The sequence below is a fragment of the Manacus candei genome, unplaced genomic scaffold, assembly GCF_025592945.1.
Source record: "Manacus candei isolate 608988 ecotype Guabito, Panama unplaced genomic scaffold, ASM2559294v1 h1tg000045l, whole genome shotgun sequence".
In the NCBI taxonomy this organism is placed as follows: domain Eukaryota; kingdom Metazoa; phylum Chordata; class Aves; order Passeriformes; family Pipridae; genus Manacus; species Manacus candei.
In genome coordinates this window covers 8,506,942-8,528,722 of record NW_026138093.1, presented here as the reverse complement: position 1 = coordinate 8,528,722, position 21,781 = coordinate 8,506,942, and the positions used below count along the sequence as shown (strand labels likewise).

The following is a 21,781-nucleotide window of genomic DNA, read 5'->3' as shown; positions in this document are numbered from 1 at the left end:
GACAGGAACACAGTGGGCTGTACTGGGGGCACTGGGCTGTATTGGGAGGGCACTGGGGGGGCTCAGGTGTCCCACGACAACGTGGCCCAGCTCCAGGAGAGATCTAGGGAGCAGTGAGGAGGTACTGGTCTGTGCTGGTCTGTACTGGTCTGTACTGGTTTGTACCCCCAATCCCCAAAGCCCCTCAGGCCCCTGACTTGGTCCTGCTGCCCCTTGAGTATTTCCAGCTCTTGCAGAACCAGGCATTTCATCAGCAAATGTGCAGGTGACACCAAGCTGGGGGTGTGTTGATGTGCTGGAAGGCAGGAGGGCTCTGGAGCACAAGTGGTGTGAGGAGAGGCTGAGGGAGCTGGGGGTGTTGAGGCTGGAGAAGAGGAGGCTCAGGGGAGACCTCCTGACTGTCTGCAAGTCCCTGCCAGGAGGTTGGAGCCAGGTGGGGGTGGGGCTGTTCTGCCAGGAAGCAGCAGTAGGACAAGAGGGCTGGGTCTTGAGCTGTGCCAGGGGAGGTTTAGGTTGGTTATTGGGAAGCAATTTTTTGCTGAGAGAGTAATCAGGCCTTGGAATGGGCTGGGCAGGGAGGGGGTGGAGTCAGCGTCCCTGGAGGTGTTGAAGGTGAGAGTGGATGTGGCCTCAGTGCCATGGTCTGGGAAGCACAGCGGGGTTGGATCCAGGGTTGGACTTGATGATCTCGGAGGTCTTTTCCAACGTGGCTGATTCTGTGATTCTCTGATTGCCATTCCTGTGGCAGCACATGCTTGAGGCTCCATCCCCAGGGTGATAGAGATGTCTGTCCATATCTATCTCCAAGGTTAGTCTGTAAATGTGTGGTGTTAGAAAAGCAGGCTGAGTTGTGGGCTGGTTGTAGAAGGAGAAAGAAGCCCAGAGGCCAGTGCAAGCAGGCAGCCCTCAGCTTGCACCTGATGTCCCCTCCCTGCAGGTTCCTGTCCTTGAGCCCAGGCCCTGAGGTGAGGCTGAGAAGTGGCGCGGAGGTGAGCCCAGAGCTGTCCCTGAGGTGAGGCTGAGAATAAGTGCAAGGCAGAGGTGCTGCTGAGCAAGGAGAGCCCTGTGGTGGGGAAGAAACAAAGCTGTGAGTGCCCATCCCCGAGCAGGTGCTGTGTCCATCCCCTGTGTGCCAGGTGAGCTGGGGCTTTGCTGCAGAGCTGCGGGCGCTGATTTGAGGGTCTCCAAGTGCTGAGATGGTGGGCACCCAGGAACACCAACTGTGCCTGGCCACGGAGCCTGCAAGGAGGAGCAGAGACAGCCCTGGCAGCGTGGGGGGCCAGGTTGTCCCTGTGCCTTCCCCTGCAGGCCCTGACTGTCCCTGCTGGGCCCCTGTCCATAATCCTCTTAGGTCCCTGCACACCTACTCTCCAGAGCTTTACTCCCTGCAGACTTTGCAGGGAAATCTGTGCTGGCAGCTGCATCCTGAGCCCAAGGGCAGTTTGTATCCCCTAGTGCTGATTCAACCTGGGGACCCAAGGGATCCTCTGCCATTCCATCTGTGCTGGTTTAAGGGTAAGCCAGCAGGGAAAATGAACTCAACTCAAAAGAGAGACCACAAGTCAGAATAACAATTTATTAAAACAACACAACAAGTATGATTAGACAGACAAACAACCGGCTTCAATCCACAAAAACCCAAATGTACAACCCAGCACCCTGGGATATGAACAAGTGGTGTTCCCCGGGCCCCCCTGAGTCCAAAGTAAAGGGAGAGCGGAAAAACCTGCTGGTGGGAGAGCTGTTGCAGTCCGGTCAGAATGGTGACTGCAGTCCAGTCGAGGGTGGTGGTCTCACTCTGGCCAAGAGCAGTGAGCTGCAGTTCTCCTCTGGGTCCCACGAGTGGTAGAAAGGTTCTGAAACTCCAGGTTTATATATTCTTCAGTTCAGGCAGGAATGGTCAATCCTTCCCTCAGAGCGGGGAGTTCCATAAAAGGAATGGTCAATCCTTCCCTCAGAGCGGGGAATTCCATAAAAGGGTATCAGGATGCTCAGGGTGGGGAATTCCATAAAAGGGTATGAGGACAGGAACATCCCCCCACAGGCAGCCCCCCCTGCCCCTGACAACAGTTTCTGGGAAATGGCATGTAGGGCCATAGAATACACAGTTTTGGGCTATACCTATCCAGTGATGAATCGGTCCCAGTTGTTCTAACTGGGACACCATCCATGCAGCAGGAGTCACCCTGCTGCCCTTGACTCCCTGCAGAGGAACAAGTGCCCTCTCTCTGTTTGGGAGAAGCCAGATGCTGTCCCTGGGCCATCAGAAGTGGTGCTGAAGCCTCTTTCAGCCCAGCCCCGGGTGCAGTTTTCTCATCCCCTCAGCGAGTGCCCGCTCCCCCAGCCGGCACTGACCAACCAGGGCGTTTGGCACACTTGGTTTGGTGGTTTGGAGAAACAGCCCCAGACTGGCAGGGGGCCAGAGAACCTCGTGGAACAGCCCTGGTGAGTTTTAAGTGATACTACATTAATACAGCTTTTGATTAATATATTGCAACTCAATCAAGTGCTCATGAAGTGACCTCACTCTCCTCATCCTCCCAATTGAACACCTTTTTTGGGGTTGAATCTTCATATTTTGTGTATTTTTTCGCTTAAGTTTAACTTTTTGTATTTTGTGAGGAGGTTCATCTCGCCATTTCTAAGAGGTTTTTTACCTGAATCATGTTGGTTTGGGATTTCTGGGCTGAATATTGGTGTTTTGGAGGTTTTTATGGACACAGGATGCACAGTGAGTTCTAGAGATGGACTTGGGCAGGAGGAACCCCCAAGCCAACGCGCTCAGCCCTTGTTTTCCCCCCATCAGGATTTGTCCTTCCCAAAGCTTGGGCGGATGGAGGAGGAGGCTGCGAGGAAGAGGAAGATGCCTTGGGCCCCCCAGGCAGGTGAGGAGGAAGTCAGTGTCCCTTTGGGCGGGTGTTGTGCTGGCTCTGTCAGCCCAGCATGGCCCCGGCTGCAGGACAACCCCGCTGGCGCCGCCGTCCTGCCGGGGCCGGAGTTGGGGGGATGTCCTTGGCCTTCCCTGTGGGCCGGAGGCAAATCCCCTGCCTGTCCTTCTTGCTTCCTGCCCCAGGCCCCGAGCTGAGGACGGAGAGCCCGGAGGACAAATCCCCCCGTGAGACCCTGGTGGGAGAGGCCGTTTTGAAGGGCTCCCCGGCGCAGGAAGGCAGCGGGGAGGAAAAGGGCCGGAGATCCCCCCGCAGGAGGGGCTCCAAAGCCAGCCCAGGGTGCTCTGAGGAGGAAAGAGCCAGCCTGTGCCGGGAAGGCGGCCGGAGCTTGAGGGGGAGCTCTGACCTGGTGGTCCCTGAGCAGCCTCCCAGCAGGGAGAAACCCTTCAGGTGCTTGGAATGTGGGAAGAGCTTTAGGTGGAGCACCAGCCTCCTTACCCACCAGCACATCCACACTGGGGAACGTCCTTACACGTGTGGGGAATGTGGGAAGAGCTTCAGTGACAGCTCCACCCTTCGCAAACACAAGCACATCCACACTGTGGAACGGCCCTACACGTGTGGGGAATGTGGGAAGAGGTTTCAGACCAGCGGGAATCTCCTCAGGCATGAGCGGACGCACACGGATGAGAGGCCCTTCCGCTGCACTGACTGCGGGAAGGGCTTCAACCGGAACTTCACCCTCGTCATCCACCGGCGCATCCACACCGGGGAGAGGCCCTACAAGTGTGGGGAGTGTGGGAAGAGCTTCTCCCACAGCTCAACCTTGAACAGACACCAACAGACCCACCAGTAAGGGAAGCCCTACAATTGCCCCGACTATGGGAAGAGCTTCAGCCGCTGCTTCCACCAACAGACCCACCAGTAAGGGAAGCCCTACAATTGCCCCGACTATGGGAAGAGCTTCAGCCGCTGCTTCCACCCTGAATAAACCCCCTGATGTTGAGGCAACCCCTGGAGTCCAGTGACTGTCAGTCCATCCCTTTCAATCCCTTTCACAGGGGCAGGTTCTTCCAACAGAACCCTTCTTGGGGGTGCGTGGAGTTTCCTGCCTTGGCTGGGGCCCCACCAAGGTCACTGCTGGAGGGGGAGTTACATCCATCTCAAATTAAGAACTATTGCTTTTAAGCCAAATTTAGTAGAATTTCTTCAACAATTTCTTTAGGGTAGAACACTGTCTTATCTTATCCTGTACTCCTGGTAGTTTTAGTGTTTGTATTGTGCAGTAAATAATTCTGATGAAGATCCTTTGTTTGATCATTTGGAACCCTAAATAAATTCCTTTTTATCAATAGATCTGATTTGCCATTGTTAAAAGCTGGGGGACAAAAGTGGTTCAGTCACACCTCTGTAATTCCTCTAAACTGAAAGTGTTGGCATAATCCAACTCTGAGATTGGATTCAGCAGCCCCCAGCACCTCACAGTAAGTTGGGAGCTCAGGGGGGCACCCCCTCTTTTCCAACCCCTCCTGTGCCCAAAGACCCCCATGGGGCCACCGGACCTACCAGACAACCCCCCCTTTTCTACCCTTCCCCCTGTTCCTCCCACTTTTCCATTGTTCCCTCAATCCCCAGTTTCCCCCCCCCCAAGAAAGTTTTGGGGTCCCAAACACTACTTTTTGCCTCCTCTCTTGTGGATGCTGAGGGAGAAAATGAGGCTGCACACACAGAGTTCCATTGCGGGACTTGTCCGCCGACATTTTTCCGTGTCCCCTTTTATTCCTCTTCTCTCATGAGCAGCACTCAGTGTATGTCTTTTAGTCCACCAGAATTCCCAGCATGGTCCCAAAGCAGTGCCCTGATCCCACACATTCCCCTCCCCTCATGTGCTGGCTGTGTTCAGCCACCAGAGAAAAATACAGGCTGGTCATGCAGGCTGGTTCAAGTGCATTTCCACTTGGAGAAACAACCTTCTCTCTCTCCAAGCACTCAGCCAAGGTCCATCCTCCCTTTGCATTCCCATGAACTCAGGGCAGGTGCAGAGTGACTCCGCTTGGTCCCACCTCTGCCCCTGTTTTGTTTGGACATGCAGAGTTCACGGCCAAGAGGGCCAGGACCCGAGCTCCTTGTCTTGGGGCTTGTCCCATGTGCTTCCAGAGGACTTGGAATATTGAAACCAGGCAGATTCTGAACCCCTGCTCCTGATGCTGCCACAGTGCCCACACACTGGCCCTGCAGGCATGGCCTGCACTGAATGGCCAGTGCAGCAGGAGCCGTGGCTGCGGCAGCTGCCGGGATTGCTGCAGAGATGATCCAAGCAGTCAGCCACCCACTGAGGATTTCTGCATTTCACAGTTTCCTTCATTCACTGTATCCTGCCTCATCCTCCCAGCTTCTGCTTCCCTGGGATCCTCAGTTTAGCTCTTCTGCCCATTGGAATTATTAATGATCAATGGAGGGTAGATACGTTTTGATCTGTGCTACAACTAAAATAACAAGGATCACTTACAGGGATGTTAAAGGTATTGTCAGTCACATGAATCACAATGTCAGGTGGGGCCAAGAAGGCATCTGAGTGACAGGGACACACCATGACTGAGTCATTAAGCCAGTCAGGAAGAGTCAATAGACCCAGTGAATTCCCCCTAGAACAGTGTCTTCCCGATGGGACATCTGGGCAGGGCTTGATCTGCTCAGCATTCCCTGCCTCCTCCCGGGATTCTTGAGGGACAGCCTCTGGCAAGTCCTGGCCCAAGGAGACCTGCCACCGCCCCAAGTCCTGGCAAGGCTGCTGCCCGTCTCTTGCCCCAAAGAGCTGTGTCCTCAGGGTACTTCTCTGCCAGAGGGCAGCCAAAGCCAAGGGGCACTGAGGTCTGCCCTCTTGCAGGCGGCTGTTGTGAGCAGCAGCTGGAGCAATTGGTGGCAAGACTTGGCATCTGTCAGAAGGCAGAAGCTGTTGCTCCTTCCTGGCATGATTTTGGGGTGGAAGTGATTAGCAGCAGCACAAAACCCCCATCAGCTCCATCCCTGAAGATCCACCACACGAGGCCCTGTATTGCTTCAGCTTCTGCTCCTTCCTTTTTTGCCCTCAAGTGCTGGACGTAGAGTTTAGAAGCCCATGCCCGTGTTTTGAAGGTGCCTGCGTGGAGGAGAGGTTGAGCAGCTGCAGCCCGAGGCTGGTGTCCATGCAGAGTCTCTAAGGATGGCACCAATGGAGCTGGCTGGGGACACCTGAGTGTGGAAGGTGTGTCCAGCCTCAAGCAGGGCCACTGAAGTCAGTCAGGATGTCAGGCTGCAGCTGAAGCTGCCAAGGGTTGCTGTGAGGCTGGGGAGTCACTGGAAAGCTGTGGTGGCCACTTGCCCTGAAGCCTTTTGCCAAAGTGGGTGCAATTGTGTCCACAGTCTGCCCATTTTTGGTGTCCTGGCGGGTGTGGGTGCCTGGGTGAGGAGGCCCAGGCGTTGTGGGTGCTGCTGCTGCTCCTGGGCAGCCTCTGGTGCTGTTGTCTGTGGGGCGGAGCCGCTTGGGCAGCAGCGAGTGCACAGGCCTGCCCGAGGAGCCCAGCGCCCTGCCCGTGGTGGCAGCAGCTCTGTGGGCCCAGAGCTCTGGCTCAGGGGGGTGTTGGCCACAGCCCCGTGGCCTGGGCAGCCGTGGGGGCCCGGGCTGGCCACCAGCCCTGCCTGTGCCACTGCCCCTGGCCGGCAGCACCCGGCAGACATGCCCTGGCAGGACCCCCTTGCCCTCCTTGTCCCCAGCCAGGCCAGCCTGGCCCCCTTGGGGGTGTGCCCACCCTGCTGCTGAGGCCTGGCCTCCAGGGCTTCTGCCACAGGGCTGGGAGAGGCCTCGGGAAAGCACCAGAGCAGCCGACTGGCAGGGAAGGAGGTGGCTGCCTGGGGGTTGCTTATGGCCTCTGTCCCCCCCAGTCCTGGGGGCTTTTCCCTCCACCCTGCCCCTCGGGGCCTGCTCCCAGTATGTCCCATCACAGCCTTCTGCCACCCACCCCCTCACAGATTCCCCTCAAGGCTTCCTGCTCCCTTGTCCCATCAGGGCCTCCACAGCACCTCACCCCTTCCTGGCCTCCCAGCGCCCCCTCCCCTGCTGGTCTTTTGCTGGCACGCTGCACAGCGGGGCAAGTGTTGCTGAGCACGGGGAGCCCTTTTCTCCTCTTCCCCAAGGCCCTGTGCACACTGGGCACATAAAAAAAGCTCCTGGGCCTCTGTGTGTGATAACATGGATGTAATATTCCCATGCTGGGCTCAAAGGAGGTGCTTGCAGGGAAGAGGCATCTTCCCCACAGGCTCAGGTGGCCCCAGGAGATGGAGCTTCCTGCATCAGTTCCCCACAGAGCTGCAGCAGCACAGGCAGACACTGCCCTGTGGAAAAGGCCGGGTCTTCCATGCCCTGCACAGCCAGTCTTGGAGCTGCTGGAATCTGCAGTAGGGAACCATCTGTACTGCTCTTGGCATGTAGCAGTGTTGGATTGCCAGGCCTGCCATGGCGAGTCTGATGTCTTCTGTCATGTCTCTACAGGCTGGAAGAGGCAGCAACGGAGACTACCAGAATGGGAAGAATGAAGTTCTCCGTACAGCTCTGATGATGTGGAGCGTTTGAAGGGCCAGGTCTGAGACGGCAGGGCTGTCATCAGTGATGCCTTGAAGGGCTGAAAGAGAAAGGAAGAGAGCCAAGGTGAGAGGCCAGGGGTGTGGGGACGTGAGGAGCCCCTCCTGCCAGGGTCATCCCAGCCAGCTCTTGCCATGGCCAGGAGGGAGCAGGGCCCAAGGGGATCAGCTGGAAGGTGCCCTCGCTCACCCTGGCAGATGAGCTGCAGCTCTGGCTGCTCCTGCTTCATGGACCTGGCGGCGATCCCTGGGAACACAGAGCCTGTCAGGCCCCAGAGGCTCAGGTCCCCCACAGCAGCACTGCCAGCCCGGCCACACGGCCTCCTGCCCTGGCAGGGCTGAGCCCGGGGCCTTCCCGCATGGGGATGCCCCAGGGCTGGGCTGGCACAGGGCGGCAGCAGGCACCAGGCCACTCGGGGCTCCACATGCCCTGGGCCGCATCCTGCTGCCGCTGCAGCAGCCGGGGCTGGGGCCGAGCTGCAGCGGGGTGGGGAGGGACCCCGGCCTTGTGGCTCACCCAGGAACTTGATGGCCAGCTTTCGCAGGGGCTCCTCTGGGCTCTCCAGGAACGGCAGGGCCTGGCGCACGTACTGGCCCACTCGGCTCCTGTCCTTTTCCAGCTGCAAAGAGCGCCAGGGCACGGAGGGAAGGCTCGGCTCAGGCTCTGCCCCTTGGCCGGGCGCTCCCTGCCCCCAGCACGGGGCTCCCCTGCCCGCAGAGCCCTGAGGCCCGGCCAGCAGCCACTGGGGCCGGGTTTGGGGGGAGCAGAGGGCTGGGTGCTCCTGGGGAGCCAGGGGCTGGGGCTTTGGGGCCGTCCTTACCAGGCACTCGGGAAACCTCCATGGCTGCTCCATGGTCACCAAGTTCTCAAGATCCCTCCACTTCAGGAACTTGGCTGCACCAAACAGTGCTCTCCGAGAGGCCTGCACAGCAACAGAGAGCGGGCCATGGCACCGCAGCCCAGGGCACAGCACCCGCATCCCTGCGCCAAGGCCAGGAGGAGGCTGCAGGCGACCATGGGACAGGGCAGGAGGCACAGCAGCCTCCTGCCATGGGGACACCAGAGCCCACGAGTCCTCACCTCTGCCACACGCTGGTTCTCATTGTGCCAGTTGAAGTAGAATGGCACCAGACTCAGGTACACGTGTGGCTTTAGGCTCTTGCTCCTCTCTGTCGCCTCCATCAGCTCCCGGAAGAGGAGCATGGAGAGCTGCTGCAGCTGGCTGTGCTCCTGGTGCAAAGGAAGAGGAAAAGACCTCAGCACTGGCTTCTCCAGGCCCACCGGGGCACAGGCCTGAAAAGATACTGGGCCCAAAGTTTTCTGGCAGCACTCAGTGCCCACGATGAGGGGCACAGAGCCTTACATTGTCAAAGAGTGGCCGCAGTGCCTCAAGAAACTTCAGGGCAGTAGGGGTGGATATTTCGATAACTTTCAAGTGCAGCACGTTGATGAACGCGGAGAGGGTCATCTCAACGACATCACTGTCTGCATCCTGCAGTAGCTCCAGGAGGCTTTCACTCAGGCTCCGGATGCTCTTAGCCTGTGTGGAACACAATGCTGTGGTGCAGCCCCACGCTGCTGCCGCAGGGCCCAGAGGCCAAAGGTGCATCCCAAAGGAGTCGGGCAGCTGAACGGGGAGGAGGAGAGCTGGGAGCAGCTGCCACAGCTGCCAAAGGCCAGCCAAGGCCAAGCTACTGCCTTGCACAGCCTCACGCTGCCAGCCCGGCTTCAGCCCCTGCCCCCTGCTCACCATTGCGGGAGCCTTGCTGAGCACCACCAGGCCTCGGAGCGCCAGGCGACGCCTCTCCGGGCACTGCCTGCGCAGGTGCCTGGAAATGATCTGCAGGACACTGGGCCCACATTGTCTGGGGTTCAGGCAGTGCAGGACCTGAAAGGCAGGGAGCAGTGACGGGGTGCCCGGCCGGCAGGAGCCCAGACCCGCCCGGGGCTGGGCCCAGGCAGCAGCACAGGGTGCAGGCACCGTCCCGGGCGGCTGCGGCTGTGAGAGGGCAGAGAGGGGGAGGCAGCTGGGCCAGGCAGCGCTCGCCATCAGGCTCACCTCCACCAGGAAAGCCAGGGCAGGCAGTTCCCACAGGGGCTCTCCCCTGCTGAGCCGCGGGAGCAGGCTGACGGCGATGCTGCGGCAGAAGGAGCGGGAGAAACGGCACAGCTCCCTGCAAGGGGGAATAAAGGTGCCAGAGACCCTGAGCCAGGTGGGCAAAGCTCTCCTGGGACCAACTCACACAGGCCTGGTCTTTGGCCACCAGCCCAGGAGAGGACGTGGGCACTTTGGGAGGTGGCTCCTCCTGTGCAGCCACCCCTCTCCGCCTTTTCCACTCTGCTCAGCCATCCCTGGCTGCCAAGGCCCTCTGGCCCAGCACACGGGCACTGTGTGGGGTGGCCTGTGCACAGGGCAGAAATGACAGGGGCAGTGGGGAGAAAGGGCTCTCACCTGGCCAGCAGACCCACTGCATAGTGGTGGGTGTCAGCCTTGAGGAGCATGTCCCAGCCACACTTGCGACCGATCGCCATCAACACGTCCTCATCCAGCAGCTGGCGCAGCAGGGCTTTAACGGTCTGCACTGCAAACCTGTGTGCAGAGCACAGCCCAGGTCAGGCACAGAGCCCTGGCCCCAGCCCCGAGGGCATGGCAGGGAGAGGGGACTGGGATGGAGCACCTGTTGGGGTTGGGGGGAAGGCTGCGCTGCTCCCGGCATCGCCTCCAGAAGGTCTCGACCTCCTCTGACATCTCCTCTGTGCTGATGAAAACTTGGAAGAGCAGAGTCAGAAGGAGGCGGGGGGAATTGTCCTTCACTCCCCCTGGGCACCAGGAGTGGGACAGCTGGAGGATCTCCCAGAGTGCCACAGTTGCCTGCCAAAGACAAAGCATCCAGAGACAGCTCTCAGGGCCCAGATGTCCATGTGGCAGGGCCCAAGCGTGGCAGGGACAGGCCAGAGGAGACACAGGGGGATCCCCCAGCCTGCTGCCCCTGAACCTGCCCCTAAGCCAGGCCTGCAGCCCAGTGCCTGGGGCAGGGAGAAGCAGTGGTGAGGGAGGATGGAAAGGCATCCCAGAGGCAACCTGGGGGCGAGCAGAGGCCAGCTCAAGAAACTCACAGCCAGGGCAAAGACATCCCTCTCATCCCCATCAGAGGTGCGTCTCCTGTGCGCTGGCCAGTATTCCAGCACATGGAAGAGGATCTGCAGCACCGGCTCCTTAGTCCGTCTGGAGGAGATGAGCGTCTTCCACATGGTGCGAGCAGCTCTGTGGAGTCACAACTCTGGCTCAGGGGGGTCTGGGACACAGCGCTGTGGCCTGGGCAGCTGCGGGGCCCAGGTGACAGAACCACAGTGCCTTGTGGGGCAGGGAGGCAGGCTGGCCTCAGGATTGGAGGCTGACATGCCAGAGCTGGCAAAGAGAGGAGCTGGAGTGTCCGGGAAGTCTCCATGTCTCTGGCACACCATTTGGGACAGGCTGTCCAGGGGGATGGGGTCTAAAGGCAGGTGAGCCCTCAAGGCAGGTGGGCCCCATACCTGTCACAGGCTGGGGCAGAGCGCAGCAGGGTCACTGCAACATCCGTGGGGTGTGCCTCGGTCAGCAGGACAAGAGTCTTGTCCAGCCTGTGCTCATCAGACACATTAGACGTGAGCCACTGGTGGATGCACCTGACTATGGCCGGCACCTGGAGGGGACACAGGGGACAGTTGGAGAGCTGCCAGAGCCAGTAACTTACCCAGCTTCCCCCAAGAAGTGCTCCCCTTGCCACCACACTCTGCTGGTCTCAAAGGCTGAGGGGACCCAGAGCAGCCGACGTGAGGGGCCACAGCATCCCTGGGGGACTGGAGCCCTGGCCACAGGCTGCTTACTTGCTTCGCTTTGTAGACACCGTTCTGCACAAGCAAATCCAGCAGGGCAGCGCTGGTCTGGGCATTGAAGAGGTCCAAGTTTGCCGTGTCCCCAGTGGCCATGAAAGTGGCCTCTTCATGCCAAATGCACCTGATGAATCTGCAAACCAGCTACAGGAGAAAGGCAAGGAAGAGAGAGGGATGTCCCCTGGAGGGCTGGGACAGCGGTGCTGGGCTGAGCAGTGAGAGCAGGCCCAGCCCAGGCGGGGATGGCTGCAGGTACCTGTGCTGCCCTGCGGAAGCGGCCACGGGCACGGAGCTGCTCTTCTGTCCGCTCCTGGCCTGCATCTGGCAAAGAGCGAGCGCGCTCAGAGCTGAGGGTGTGCGGGAGAGGCCGGAGAACACAGCCCAGGCCTGGGCTCCAGGAGCAGGCAGGGCCAGCCCCGGGATGCCCAGTGGATGGAGCACGGCTGCCAGGAGATCAGCCCCGGCCCCTCTACCCCCCTCCCTTTCCCTGGGCATGTCCATATGGGATGGGACAGGATGAGGCCAAGGGGGCTGCAGCCACCAGCCCTGTGGCCCAGCTCCAGCACTCACCCTCCAGTGGGGGCTGCACCTGCTGCACCTCTTCAGGCTGCTGTGTTGGAGCAACCCCAGGGCTTTCCTCCTTCTCCTCCTCCTTCACCCAGGCCAGCTTGGGCACCGTGGGGGGTCTCTGCTGCATGTCTCTGTCTGGCGTTATGGACACCTGCAGCAGAGATGCCATGGAAAAGCTTTGGCTCCTCAAGTCCTGCAGTCGTGCCTTGAAGGCAGCTGCAAGAGAGAAGCCTGGGAAATGCCTCGCCTCATCCAGTCCCACTGTCTGGCCTCAAGGGCACCTGCCCCAGGGACTGGAGATGCCTTGAGCAGCCCCAGGTCCCCAGGTCCCGCAGTCTGGCCTGGAGGATACACAGTGGAGAGGTGGAGAGCTGCCAGAGTTAGATACCTGCCCAGCTTCCCCTGAGAAATGCTTCCCTTCCCAGCACACTGTGCCAGCCTCAAAGGCTGAGGGGGCCCAGCACACCCAGCCTGGGGGGCCACAGGCTGCTTACTTCAGCAGAGACAGCTCTCTCCTCAAGAAAGTCCAGGCTGGGGGTATCGGCCAGGCGCTGAACAGGCGCGGCCTCAGTGCTCGCCACGCCCTCCGTCGTTGTGCCGTCGGCCTCCTCCGTGAGACCAGGCAGCACAGAGTCACAGTGTGACACATCATCGGTGGACGTGGTGTCCCAGTGGGTTGTGTGATCACTGGTTGTGGTGTCACACTGTGCTGGGACAGCAGTCGACGCGGTGCTGACATCAGGCTTTGTCAGCTGGGTCGGGATGGTGTCAGGCTGGGCCTGGACATCAGCTGGTGTGACCCTGGACTTTCTACGCCGACTGCCCATGAATTTCATAAATGTCTGCAGGAGAAAGAAGGGCAGGGAAGAGAGGGATGTCCCCTGGAGGGCCGCGACAGCGGTGCTGGGCTGAGCAGTGAGAGCAGGCCCAGCCCAGGCGGGGATGGCTGCAGGTACCTGTGCTGCCCTGTGGAAGCGGCCACGGGCACGGAGCTGCTCTTCTGTCCGCTCCTGGCCTGCATCTGGCAAAGAGCGAGCGCGCTCAGAGCTGAGGGTGTGCGGGAGAGGCGGGAGAACACAGCCCAGGCCTGGGCTCCAGGAGCAGGCAGGGCCAGCCCCGGGATGCCCAGTGGATGGAGCACAGCTGCCAGGAGATCAGCCCTGGCCCCTCTGCCCCCCTCCCTTTCCCTGGGCATATCCAGAGTGGATGGGACAGGATGAGGTCAAGGGGACTGCAGCCACCAGCCCTGTGGCCCAGCTCCAGCACTCACCCTCCTGCGGGGGCTGCACCTGCTGCACCTCTTCAGGCTGCTGTGCTGGAGCAGCCCCAGGGCTTTCCTCCTCCTTCTTCCTCCGGAACAGCCTGAGCAGGCTGAAGCGTCTCCCTGCCATGCCACAGTCTGGTGTCCAGGGCACCTGCAAGAGAGAAAGAGAACCTCGGAGAAACTCCGGGCCTAAGTTGCAGAATGGCCTTGAGGCCACCTGCCGCAGGGATTGGAGACACCTCGGAGAAGCTCCGGGTCTCCAAGTCCTGCAAAAGGGTCTCGAGGGCACCTGCCACAGGGATTAGAGACACCTCGGAGAAACTCCGGGTCTCCAAATCCTGTGGAAATGCCTCGAGGTCACCTGAAAGCGAGAAAATCTTCCAAATCGCTCCGGGTCAGCAAGGCACGAGTTGGCTGCACGGGGGCTCCGCACAGCACCGCTCTGTCCCGTCCTGTCCCGTCGCCTGCTCCGAGGAGCACTGTTGACACTGTGGCCGTGTCACCAGCAGCACCTCTGTCACCACGGGTCATAAAGGGCCCTTGGACACCCTGCCCCCTTCCATCCCACCGGCCATGCCCAGCGTGTCACAAAGGGCCCTGGGACACAGTGCCACGTGGCCTGGGGCCTCCCCCAGCCCCGTCAACCTGCCCCACCTTGGAGGGAATCTGCTCTCTGAAGTATCTAATCTGGTTGGACCTGAACTGTAGGAACAGCTCAAGAAATGAGCAAACACTCCCCTCCTGTGCCTGCTCACGGCAGCACAAGGAGCCCCCTCGGCCGCCGACTCTGTCGCAGCGGGAAGGGCACGGGGCCTTCCACACAAGCTGGCACGGCCTCCTTGGGAGAAGTGCTGGCTGGTGGCCATCCTAAACACGGGGGGTGACACTGAGAAGGAAGGTGTGGGCAAGGGCACCAATGCTGCTGGCAGCCCTTTGGCCAGGGCTGCACCCAAATCAGCAGCTCTGGCAAGTCCTGGCCCAAGGAGACCTGCCATCGCCCTGAGTCCTGGCAAGGGTGCTGCTCGTCTCCTGCCCCAAAGAGCTGTGCCCTTGTGTATTAGTTCATTTGAATACATGCACAGAATAAAGACAAGTACAACAGACATTCAAACACTACAAAACATCTTTTACTGCAGTGAGAATAAAAAACTAGCAAAGAGAATCAAAAGCTAAAAAAGAATAGAAAAAAACTACTTTATCAATTGGCATTCATACAGTACTATGAACGGTTTTTATTACAGTATTAACTAGTAATAAGGGAATTAAAGGAACATTTAAAGGATATTAAAACAATACTATGAGTGGCTTTTACTACAGTATTAACTAGTAAAAAGGGAATTACAAGGATATTAAAAAAGGATATAAAACATTTGCTTTCTCAGGTGCTTCCTGTCAATAAACTGTGCTTACCCACACAGACAGGCCAGTGCTGCCAGGATCTGCAGCAGCTGGTCGGTGCCCGTGCTTAGCGGGCGTCCCCATGGAACAACACAGTCTCCATGGCAGGATGAGGATCGCTCACCCCAGCAGTCCTGACACCCCATTTTATCAGCTCTACATTACACCACGTAGGGCCAGTACCCAGTATAAGGTGATGCCTGAGTGGCAGCCAAACCCCGCCTGTTCATCACCTGATAGCAACAGTCTGTGCATGCCCTGCTGTAGGGTAAGGGGCCAGCGACCCCTGCCCACAGAATCTTCCTCTCACCATCATCTTTCTCACCCCTATGGATGACCTCTCCCACTGTGTTTCAAGGGTATTTGTGTCCATCTTGCAGTATGGGATCAAGCCAAGGAGGAACTCAGCTCTGATCATGGGGGACATCTCGTTGACTTGCTAAAAAACACAATGGACCTTTCAGTTAACTTGTGCAATAGAGTTACACTGTACAATACTCTGTGCTGAGCACAGGCTTGAGAACACAGAGGTGGTTTTGTTAGTGCTGAGCTTACCCAGAGCCAAGGCCTTTCCTGCCCCTCGCACAGACACACTGGGGAGGGGCTTGGGGTGTGGGGGAGGTTGGGAGGGGACATAGCCAGGACAGGTTTGGAGTGATGGAGATTGTTTTCCCATGCCACCATTCCATGGGATAGGGCCCTGCTCTCCTGGAGGTGCTGAAAACCTGCCCAACCGTGGGAAGCAGGGAATGAATCCCCTGTTTTGTTTTGTTCCTGCGTGCAGCTTTTGCTTGTCCTTATTAAAGTGTCTTTATCTCAACCCACGAGTTTTCCAGCTTTTCCTCTCCCAGTTCTCTCCACTGTCCTGCTGGTGGGGGAGTGAGGAGTGGCCAGGAGGGGCTTGGGGGCTGCATGGGGTGAAACCACAACAGCCTTTGTTGGTGTCCAGGGTGGGGCTGGGAGTGTTGGAGATACTGACAGATGTGTCTGGGATGTGCTGCTGAAATTTGCAGCTGCTGTTGCTGTCTGGGGCTCCTGGCTGTGTGTCAGAGTTTGGAGCTCCTTGGTGGCTGGAACTCCACGTGAACTCGAGCTGAAGGGCCTGTGACCTGTGGGGGAGTCCAGGGTGGAGTAGAGACCCCCCTGCAGCCCAGGGAGGAGCCCACACTGGAGCAGATTTGCTGGCAGGACTTGTGACCCCTATTATCAATATGAGACTCCAATCTTTCAGTTTAAGGCAATTGCCCCATATTCTGCCAATACAGGCCTTTGTAAAACGTATCCTTGTGATTTCCTTAGACTGTGAGCACCATGTGTTCATCTGCAAACACCTTAGAGAGTACCCAGGGATCTCCCAAGACAAGATTTGAAGGCCTCAAGCCCATGACCACTCTGTAGGGACTAAGGAGCTCTGGGCTCCATGGTGTGGAGACTGAGGACAGTGCAGGGGTAGCCAGAGAGGGTTGAAGGGGGGTTTCAGAGATGAAGGATCCTTTTGTCATAGCAGGAAACAGCATGAGAAATAAAGAAACAATGCCAAGTTCAGCTGGAGAGGTCCAGAATGGAAACAAAGAGAACGGAGTTTCACCCTGAGGGCAATGGTGTGCTGCAACACTTCACCCAGAAGGAGTCTGGATGAGCCCAAGGCTTTGTGTGTGCAGGAAGAGCCAGGGAGGACGCAGAGATGTCAGTGCAGGAAGGTGCCAGCCAGGTGGGGCAGCCGGGGGGATGACGACAGCCTGCAGGGAAAGGGGCAGGGCATGGACACCGTAGGACAGCCTGGGCTGGAGAGGAGACAGGGAGGGGGAGAAGCTGAAAGGCCCTGACAGAGCCACCTTCTGCAGGCCTTTGGCCAGGGCTGCTGTCTGTGGCCCTGATGCCAGGAGGAGACAAGTGGCCCTTGCAGCCCTGGGGCTTTGTGGCCTTCTTGTCCCTGCTCAGCAGCCTGGCAGGTGCCACCCCATGGTGGCACTGCACATCCCACATCCCAGTGCCCCAGGAAGAGCCCTGAGGAATGAGGCAGGGACAGGATGTGCCTTCCCAGGGGATGGGGGTCAGGGCTTGGCCCTCTGGATTAAGGAAACAAGTCAAGGTTTATTCAGATTAGAGCCACCTTTCCCTTGCTTGTCCATCCTTGTCATCACTGTCTGCACTTTTCTGCTCAACCTGGAACCTGGGGGCACATTCTCAGTTGTGTCCCTCAGTAGCACTACAAGACTCAGTAGCATTACAAGAAACTTCAGTGTTTCAATCTCACTTTGACTTCTTGAAAAGTTGTTTGAACTTCCTCTCAGGGACTGAGTTTCATGTAAACAACATCAAACCCCCCCTGGAGGGTCATGAAATGCCTGGGGCTTTTGCTGTGCTGCTGAGCTGGGCTGGGCTCCTGGCACACAGGGAGCTCCTGGCAAGCAAGAAGAGCTTCAAAGAGACAGCTCTGCTGGTGAGCAGCTCCTCTGCACAGCCCAGCAGGGCTGAGGGCACTGCCAGGCCAGCTCAGGGACACCAGCAGGGCACACACAGAGCTTCAAGGGGCTCAGCACTGGCAGGATGACTGAGAGCTCCCTGCAGGAGGAATCTTGGCAGGGGTGCACATGGTGAGTCTGTGGCTGCAGGGCAGTGCAGGGGCAGCTCCTGGAGGCATCTCCTAAAGCTGGCCCAGCCCCAGCTGATGGGATGGGTGAGCAGGTGCTCTTTTGGGGCACTTTGGAAGAGCTGTGAAGCTGGGGGTGCAACCAGGGGTGCCCAGGGCTGTGGGGCAGAGCAGGGTCCTGCAGCCCAGGGTGCTGTGCTGGGCAGGGACTCTGCTGCCTGCCAGGGGCAGCTCTCAGCTGGCCCAGGGAGCTGCTGCCAGGGCTGGGGCAGAAGGGCTGTGGGCAAGGAGCAAACCTGGCAGCTGAGGGAGGATCTTTTCCATGTCTCCCTGTTGCAGGGTCAGACCTGCTCAAAACTCCAGACCACAACACAATATTGAATGGAGAATTTTTTGCAAAGCTCAGAAAAGACAGAGGCTACAGGAAAGGAATTAGTCCTGAGGTGTGTTTCCTGCTTAGCCATCGTAGCACAGACATTGTTCTCTCAGTTCAAGAGGCTGCACTGAAATTCCAACTCTTTTACTCTCAGAGATGAACATTTCAGGCAGGATCAGAAATGAGCACAGGACCCTGGGCAGTGCTGAGCCTTCCCTTGGGGTGGGCACTCTCCTGTCCCAGTCCTTGGCTACTCTGCGGGAGGGCTCCTGTCCTGCTCTGTCCAGCACAGCTGCACCTCTGGGCTGGCACAGGGGACACTTCCCAGAGCTGCCCTTTCAAGCAGCACTGCCCTGCTCTCAGCACAGATCGTGGTGGGGTTTTTAAAGAGGAATCTGTGTGTGAAGTCATCTTCAAGGCAGCCCGAGGGAATGTGCAGGACAGATGGGAAACAGACTGAGAGGCACTGCAGCTCTCCTGGCTCTGCAATAAGCAAGGGAGAGCTCAGCCCTTCTGCCTGTCCTGTCTCAACACTCTTCAGATTTGTCATCAGAAAACTTTACCCCTAAAAAAACACACCCCAGGTGTTATGATTGTAAGCAAAAAATCCTGTCAAAATTATTTTAAGGATACTCTGTGCCTCTCTCCTGCAGCCCAAATTGCTCCAAGACAACAGTACAGGAATTGAACTTTTCCATCAAAGTTGGGTTCCATGTGACATCCCCTGTGATCATGAGAGCTGTCCCAAACCACCTCCATGTCTGCACTGCAGCAGAGCAAAGCTGAGTCCTCGGCAGCACATGGGCAGAGTTCCTGCTCCTCACAGCACCCTCAGAGAGCACAAACCAGAGAAATGAAATGCCTTGACTTGGAGGGGATTTCCCTGAAAACTGCCCTGGCTTTGCTGAGAGGGGACTGTCTTAATTGTTCTCTGTGCTTTCCTTTTCTGAACAGACCCTGTGCTAAGGAACAGCAAATGTCCAACAGCAGCTCCATGCCCCAGTTCCTCCTCCTGGCATTTGCAGACAGGAGGGAGCTGCAGCTCCTGCACTTCTGGCTCTTCCTGGCCATCTCCCTGGCTGCCCTCCTGGCCAACGGCCTCATCCTCAGCGCCGTAGCCTGTGACCACCACCTGCACACCCCCATGGGCTTCTTCCTGCTCAACCTCTCCCTCACAGACCTGGGCTGCATCTGCACCACTGTCCCCAAAGCCATGCACAATTCCCTCTGGGACACCACAACCATCTCCTACAAGGGATGTGCTGCACAGCTCTTTTTCTTTTTCTTCTTCATCTCAGCAGAGTTTTCCCTCCTCACCATCATGTGCTACGACCGCTACGTTGCCATCTGCAAACCCCTGCACTACGGGACCCTCCTGGGCAGCAGAGCTTGTGCCCACATGGCAGCAGCTGCCTGGGCCACTGGCTTTCTCAGTGCTCTGCTGCACACAGCCAGTACATTTTCCCTGCCCTTGTGTCAGGGCAATGCCCTGGGCCAGTTCTTCTGTGAAATCCCACACATCCTCAAGCTCTCCTGCTCACACTCAGGCTACCGCAGGGAAATTGGGCTCATTGTGGTTAGTGCCTGTTTATGGTTCGGTTGTTTCATTTTCATTGTTTTCTCCTATGTGCAGATCTTCAGGGCTGTGCTGAGGATCCCCTCTCAGCAGGGACGGCACAAAGCCTTTTCCACCTGCCTCCCTCACCTGGCTGTGCTCTCTTTGCTTATCACCACTGGTATGTTTTCCCACTTGAAGCCCCCCTCCATCTCCTCCCCAACACTAGATCTGGCACTATCAATTCTGTACTCGGTGGTGCCTCCAGCACTGAACCCCCTCATTTACAGCCTGAGGAACCAGGAGCTCAAGGATGCCCTGAGGAAAATGATGACTGGATACTTTTCAAGAGCAATAACCTGCCTCTTTTCTTCTGCAGAACATTCATTGTGTAACCCTTTACTGGCCCAGCCTGCCTTCTAAAGCTTTTGAGAGTGGCAGTGGGAGAGTCTTCTTATATTTTTTCCTCTTTTAATGTTGTTAACACAGAAATTTATTTTTCATCCCTTTCCTAATTCACTCTCTACCTCTTTGTTTTGACCCACCATTGTGTAAATGAGGAATCATTCTCTATGTGCATTTAAACAAAATAAAAGTTCCTGCAACAACTTCTTTGTCAAACCTCCTGCCTTTGTTATTCTGTACATGAGGAATCAAAATCTCTGAGTGTAATAAAGGACTTGAATTCTTTTTTTTAGATTCTCCCTTCAAAAATTTGCCTGAAGCAGAAGGGCAGTGCTTGTGTGCAGAGGAGAAGGGCTAAAGAGTCCTGGTACAGAAGCACTGCCAGGGAACAGCAGCTCTTGGGCTTTTCAGAGATGCTCTCTTTTCCCACTGCCTCCCTCTCCTTTCTGCTCCTTGCCCAAGGCCTGAGTGCTCTGGCAGCTCAGTCCCTGCTGGGTGTCAGTCCTGTGACCATGGGCAGGGACAGGCCCTGGGCACTGCTGGGACAGAGCTGGGCTCCTTAACATCATTTCCATCAGGAAAGAGGATCCTCCTGGGCAGTTCCTGAAGACTTTGTTCTTTTTGAAAGGTTGGTGTAAAGAACAGGGCCAAGGAATAGACTCTGCAAAGTCTCATTGCTTTGCTTGTTTCCCCATTCAGTCCCTGCAGTGAGAGAAGTGACTCACTGGGGTACTTGAGGGACTGAGGGCTGGTTCAGATGTTCTGTGCTGGTGGCCAGTGGCAAATGGTCTCCAAGTCACCTGCCTGGGGCTCTGCAGCTTGTGAGGGCTCTGATGGCAGGTGAGGACTTCTCTGTAGGAACTCAGGAAGTACAGGAGAGCACAGAGGATCTGCAGGGACAGCCCGTCCCATCCAGTCAGCAGGGAATGGAGCCCTGGAGCAGAATCCTGCCCAGGGTGGAGTTACCAGAGATCAAGTCCTAAATCTGCCTGTGAACTGGTAAAGGAGAGTTCTGCAACCCCAGGGGATGCAGCAGGAACGGAGAAAGGACTCTGGCCAGTGACTCGTCTCACCTGCAGTGAACTCCCCTTGTGCCTCCCCAGTTCAGGGAGGGCTGTACCAGAGCCAGGGGTGGGCTTTCCAGGAGGGTGTCCTGAAGAACTCTCCAGCCCACAGGCTGCATGGAGTGGAGCCCTGTCCTGCCCTTTGTACCATTGGAAACAGCCCATGGTCCTGCCCAACCTTGTTTTTGCCTACTGAGCCTTCCAGGACTATGGCAGAGGGTGGAGAGGAGTGATCCCCATCCTACTGGGTCTGCTCCCCACCCTGACCAGCATGGCCAGTGCAGGCTCAGCCCAGGGTGCCACAGCCCCTCCCTGTGCAGAGCAGCACCTCCAGCTCAGGGCCCTGCAGGGATCCCAGGCTGGGATCTGCAACTGGCCAAGGCAGCCTGGACACACTGACCTGGGCAAAGGGATGTCCCTGGAGAAGATCAAGGCAGCATTTCTGGGCCTGCAGAGAGGAATCCATGGCACAGAGAAACCTCTTTCTGCAGCCCCCCCTGGGGACAGGCTGCTCTGTCCCTGGGCCAGGACTCTGGGCTGGGCTGGGCAGAGGGGCTGGCACTGAGGGGCACAGTCAGGCTGTGCTGGGCATCTCCTGCAGGTGACACCAGGGCTCCTGCAGTTTCCCTGACCTCCATTTCCTCCTGCCATGCTGAGTGTCCAGCCCCTGAGCTGATGGGGATGCTGAGACTCTTCTCTGTGCCCCAGGAGCTGCTGTGCCCTTCAGAGGGGCTGGGGCTGTGGGGGGAGTGCCCAGAGCTCTGCAGCACCCTGGGCTGGGCACTGCTGTGGGGCCAGACCAGACTGGGCTTCTCCACCAGTTGACCTCTATAGTGAAATCACTTCTAATTTTCTCCTGAAGAACCATGAGAATATGTGTTGTGTCTTGAACACTAAAATGGAACTGTGGGGCAATAAAAAAGGTTTTGGTGTCAGGGATATTGAGAAGGCTGGGCAGTGTCACTGGGAGACCTCTCCCAAACCCTTGGAAAGGCCAGAGCCATCCCAGAGCTTCCTGGGGCCTTGGCAAAGGCAGACATGCCCTGTCTGCAAACAGGGCAGCAAGGAGGGTTGGCAGAGTTCCAGACTGCTCAGGCTCAGCAGAGAAGGGGATAGGGCAAGTCCTCCTGCAGCCATTGCCAGGCATGGGAAGGACAAGGCAGGGATTGCAGAACCC

General features: G+C 57.7%; 1 protein-coding gene across 1 annotated transcript in view; it reads left to right on the top strand.

The window, feature by feature from the left end:
• The first annotated feature begins 518 nt into the window (after window positions 1–518).
• LOC127474851 (zinc finger protein 239-like) overlaps window positions 519–21,781 on the top strand; it is a 103,871-nt gene continuing 82,608 nt past the window's right edge. The window contains exons 1-2 of the mRNA XM_051796161.1: window positions 519–1,136; window positions 2,807–2,885. Coding sequence (XP_051652121.1) covers window positions 2,834–2,885 — 52 coding nt within the window. The 5' untranslated portion in view covers window positions 519–1,136; window positions 2,807–2,833. The remainder of the gene's footprint in view (window positions 1,137–2,806; window positions 2,886–21,781) is intronic.